Raw genomic sequence first — 5,037 nt, 5'->3', positions numbered from 1 at the left:
GTTACCGCAACCTTATCAGTAGGCAATTTTTTTTGTGGCCGAAGGTCACAAAACGGAAATCCATATGGATAAGCCGTGGTGGGTAGAAGCTAAGCCTCTAAGAGAAATTGCCCGCGAGGTGTAGCAGGGACTGAAACCACTCAGATCCCTGGGTAGAAGGGGAATAGAAGAACCCCTTATTAGATATAGGTTCCGGCAATCGGCTGCACTAAGACACAGAGAGTATGCTGGAATATTGTAATGTGCAAGCAGACAGCACAGCCACAATTTTAGATGGTAAGACAATACCTATACATGGAGGTGGCTAAGCCATCTGGCTGCAGTATGTTGGCTGTCGGCATGCTGTCGGCAGGTATGAGAAGGGGTGCATGTCCCTTAACGTCTCCAGGGGGTGCCGGCAGACCGACGGAACGCCGGAGGCCGGTTCTGCAGGGTGGAAGGCATCAAGACAGACACATTGAGTATCTAAATTATAATACCCTCGTGGCGACCGCCGGCACAGTGGCGGGTCCCCGGCAGGAGGCGGCGGCTCCGGCAGCCGACGGCTGACGGCCTGGTGAGCTTGGAACAATTCATAAGATAGATATGTATATGGTTGTATACCTAGACCGCCGGCAATCAATGCCGGCACGCCGGTGGCCGGCACGGAGGGTCGGTCAGCTGTTACTAGGTAAAATGGTGGGTGGGACGTCGGCTGTATTCCGACGGAAGGCGGCAGCCTCCGGCACACGGAAGGCTGACGTCTTAGAGGGGGAGGGCATCTTATGAAAGAATATCACCAGAGGCAAAGGCGGTATCGCCGGCGGTGGAGGCGGCAAGGGACCGGCACCAGGATAGATGGAGAGAAAGGTAAGGAGGGATGGAAGGGATAAGATCACATACCCTCTGGCATCCCTCCGGAGAGAGTGCACTCATGATAGGAGTAGATACTCCTAGCATCCGGCGGCAGGGGGCCGGCAGTCGGCCGGGTGCCTAGTGTAACCCAAGGGAGGGTTAGAGGGCACTCAAGAGGGGGAAACCCCCGCCGGCAACTACCCCCATAGAACGCTATGAAGGGTATGTGTACCAGAGCGGCCAGCTCAGCAGGAGAACAAGTTAGCCCTACCACTCCACCCAAGGGAGGAGTTGTAGGACTAAGGACAGATGTGTATAGGCAAGCCTACACCAATGGGATAGGTGGGGAGGGAGAAGATGAGGGGTCTTTCTATAGGGGAGACTCTGTACAAGAACGGCCACCAAGGAGAGGGAGAATGCTCCCTAACCTAGGTTAGGTAACCAGAATGAGAATGGTACAGGAGTACCGTCTCAAACTATAAAAGGACAGAATCAACCCCCAGAGCTTAACCTAGAGAAGGAGGGTTAACTCCTAGGCTAGGTAAGCTGAAAGACACATCGCAAGTTGCAGGGAGGAAGGAGTATCCCAACCAGGTGCAACTGAGGAAGGACAGAGCCGTTCCCTATTTCTCGGTCAAGACCCTAAGGGGGGATCATTCCCTTAGGGTAGACAGAGAAGCGATAAATACTCTGTTTTTGGGCTCGAGCCATGACGTCCTGATGGAATGTTCCTTCAGTAGCTTCCTTGGGTATATTTGACTACAGGGATATTCCCAGAGAATTAAACTAAAGGTTATCACAGAATTCTAACTTCTGGTGCGAGGACCCTAAAGGTTTCCCTCTAGGACAGTGTTTCTTAAAGTGTGGTCCGCGGACCCCCAGGGGTCCGTGGAATATTCCAAGGGGTCCGCAGATAATTTTTAATATCAATTTCAGTCAAATTTTCGGCCAAAACGTCCTAAATTCCTATTTTTGTAGCACCAAATCCTGATGGCTTTTTACCGTGGCTAAGTCACATTGGGATGGAAGTAATTTAAGTAATGCCGCCTTCCTCCCTTGGGGTGAAATCCTCAACGAAATTCCGAAAAAGACACACACAAAAAAAAAAAACTTTATTTAAGGCAGTGGTGTTTATGATTTGGCAACATTGTACTGACTGATGCCCGGTGGTGCGGCCGCCCGCCACATATCAGTTGACGTTAAGGCTTCTGTGAGGAACACACGGCAGTTGCTTGTGCTCCTCTTTGTAGGTAAGAAAATCATCTGGATGCTTATGACAACATACTGATTTTTTATATGCCATTTGTTAAACATTATAACCTACCTTTTTGAGATTAGAATTTCGAATACTAGACCTCGTGACCTCGCCAAGTTACTTGCAGGATAAACATCAGAAGACAGCCTAGCTTACTTTTTAGCATCAGGATAATGGATCTGTGGCTCAAGACAGGCTCACTTACAAAGAAAAAAACTGAATTCCAGAACAACAACCAAGACAGCACTGGCCTTAAAGAAGAAAGAAACGATGCTAACAGTGCAACTCAGATCAAGCTACTGGAGGCAGGCGCAGATGTCATGGACGAAGGGAACACTGCTGACACAAACCAAAGCAGTACAGATGCCTCGGTTACCACTGTAGGGCACAAGCAAACACACCAAGAAACAGCCAAAAAGAAGTGTAAATACTGCAATGATTACTTGAAACTTGGAATTTTTTGGCAAGGCAACAGTGAGGATCCTATCCCACAGTGTGTTTTGTGCTATGAAACATTAGCTAATGAGGCTATGAAACCCTCAAATCTCAGAAGACATTTCGAGTCCAGACATAAGGAATATGTGGGAAAACCCATAGAATTTTTTCAAAGAAAATGTAATGAACTTGATATTCACAGAAAAAAGGAAGCTTCATCTTTTTTTATATCTGGAGAAAATGCAAAGGACACTGAATCTTCATACAAAGTGTCATTATTAATTTCAAAAACAGGAAAGGCGCATTCCATAGGCAAGACTTTGGTCAAACCAGCAGCTAAGATAATGACAGAGATCATGCTTGGAGAAAAGGCTAGTAAAGAAATAAAAAAGATACCTTTGTCCAACGACACTGTCAAGAAAAGGATAACGTCAATGGCTGAAAATGTGAAAGTTCAGCTGGTATCACAATTACAGCAGAGTCTGTATTTTTCACTACAGCTGGACGAGTCCACAGATATAGGGAACGAGGCAAATCTTTTGTGCTTTGTTAGGTATATTTACTGTGGGGAAGTACATGATGAATTTCTTTTCTGTCGTCCTCTTCCTACAAACACAACAGGAGAGGCTATCTTTAATGTAGGTAACGATTTTATTGTCCAAAATGAACACTCCTGGTCGCGATGTGTTGGAATCAGCACAGATGGTGCAACTGCGATGACTGATAAACTAAGGGGCCTAGTGAGTCGGGTAAAAAGCATTGTACCACAGGTAAAGGCAGCACATTGTTGCATTCACCGTGAACAACTTGCTGTGAAACATATGCTTACCTGTCTTAAAACAGTTCTGGAAGAGGCAGAAAAAATTGTCAATTTCATCAAAGGGAAAGCACTGAACACCCGCTTATTCATAGTTCTGTGTGAAGAGATGGGAAGCGAATACACAAAACTCCTTTACCATACAGAGGTTCGCTGGCTGACACGGGGAAAAGTTCTTTCCCGTCTCTTTGAACTTCGTGAGGAAGTGCAAATTTTCTTGTATGAACGTCATGACCTCTATAATCGAATGCATGACACCTAGTGGCTCACAAAACTGGCATACCTGTCTGATATTTTCAGTACACTAAACGGATTGAATCTGTCTTTGCAAGGAAAAGATACTACCATCTTTAAAGTGCAGGACAAAATACAGGCAACACGAATGAAGCTGGACTTGTGGTGCGGCCGCATTGACCGCAAAGATTTTGAGTCTTTTCCTTCATTAGCAGATTTCCTGCTTACTTCCAAGGAAGAGCTAGATGGTGACACAACACAAGCTTTCAAAGCCCATCTGCAAGGCCTTCACTGAGAGTTAGGAAAATATTTTGAAGAACCAGACCTAAGTTTTGAATGAATTAGAAATCCATTTGTTACAGATAAAGTAGATATAGAAAAGGTCAGTGTCAACCTGTCATCAAAAGAGACTGATAATCTTGTCGAGATTGCAAGAAGTGGGACACTGAAGTCCCTATTCAGGGAAAGAAGTTTGGCCAATTTTTGGGCTAAGTCCAGCCAGAGTACCCTGGACTTGCAGAAATTACTTTGAAACACTTGATGCCGTTCCCAACAACGTACAACTGTGAAATTGGATTTTCTACACTGGTTGATCTTAAAACGAAGACGCGCAACCGAATCAATGTCGAACCCGACATGCGACTGAAACTCAGCAGACTGGAGCCAAATATTACAACAGTAGTGAGGCAGCAAAAACAGTATCATTCATCGCATTAAGTATGGTTGTGAGATATGAGGAGGAAGCGTTGCTGTTAAGTTCATGAAAATTTGAATGCAAAATTATCAATGTTGTGGAAATTATGTTAAGCAAAATATAAACATTTATGTTGAAGATAAGCCATTAATAAATAATTCAGTTGTAATTTCAGTATATTATGACCTGCAAACACTTTCAAACTCAAGAGGAAAATTATAATAATGAAGGGTCCGCTACATGAGTAATTTTAATAAAAGGGGTCCGCTGCACAAAAAAGTTTAAGAAACACTGCTCTAGGATATCGTATATCAACAGGGGACGCATGTATTAACACGCCACATAGCTATCTGCACCCCATATAGAGTTAACCTTCGATATGGAAAGGTGGAGAATAACTGGGGAGCCGTTCCACAGTTACACTCGTCCGTGGCTGCTTTTGGTACTCGAAACGTAAACAAACGGGCGCCATTGCTAAATGACGTCACGTCTGTCCTCATCCTTCAACCTGTAGCTCCTTGCTTTGGTCGGATTTCCCTTGAGTGCGATTTTCATCTTCTTAAATCGCCGTTATGTCGTTACCTTCAGCCTCGCCTTCTTCTGGAAAGTTGAGTACCAGGTCCCAGTATTGTTTAAATAAGCTCTAGCCGTAAAGTAACTTCTACTTTTCGTAAAATATTGTGTTTTGTGGCAGAGCTGTGCCGATCCCGGACGCGCCATTTTATGGCGTCGCTGTTCATTTTGCATGCTTTATTTAGTTAGCCAGAA

General features: G+C 45.0%; 1 protein-coding gene across 1 annotated transcript; it reads left to right on the top strand.

Annotated features, from left to right (window-relative positions):
* The first annotated feature begins 2,262 nt into the window (after positions 1 to 2,262).
* LOC137619043 (zinc finger BED domain-containing protein 5-like) lies at positions 2,263 to 3,603 on the top strand. The gene has a single exon (XM_068349243.1). It carries the CDS (start codon positions 2,263 to 2,265, stop codon positions 3,601 to 3,603), a length of 1,341 nt encoding a protein of 446 aa, XP_068205344.1.
* The last annotated feature ends 1,434 nt before the right edge of the window (positions 3,604 to 5,037 follow it).

This window comes from Palaemon carinicauda, chromosome 2 (genome assembly GCF_036898095.1).
Source record: "Palaemon carinicauda isolate YSFRI2023 chromosome 2, ASM3689809v2, whole genome shotgun sequence".
NCBI classification, from domain to species: Eukaryota; Metazoa; Arthropoda; class Malacostraca; order Decapoda; family Palaemonidae; genus Palaemon; species Palaemon carinicauda.
This window is presented reverse-complemented; position numbering and strand designations above follow the sequence as displayed.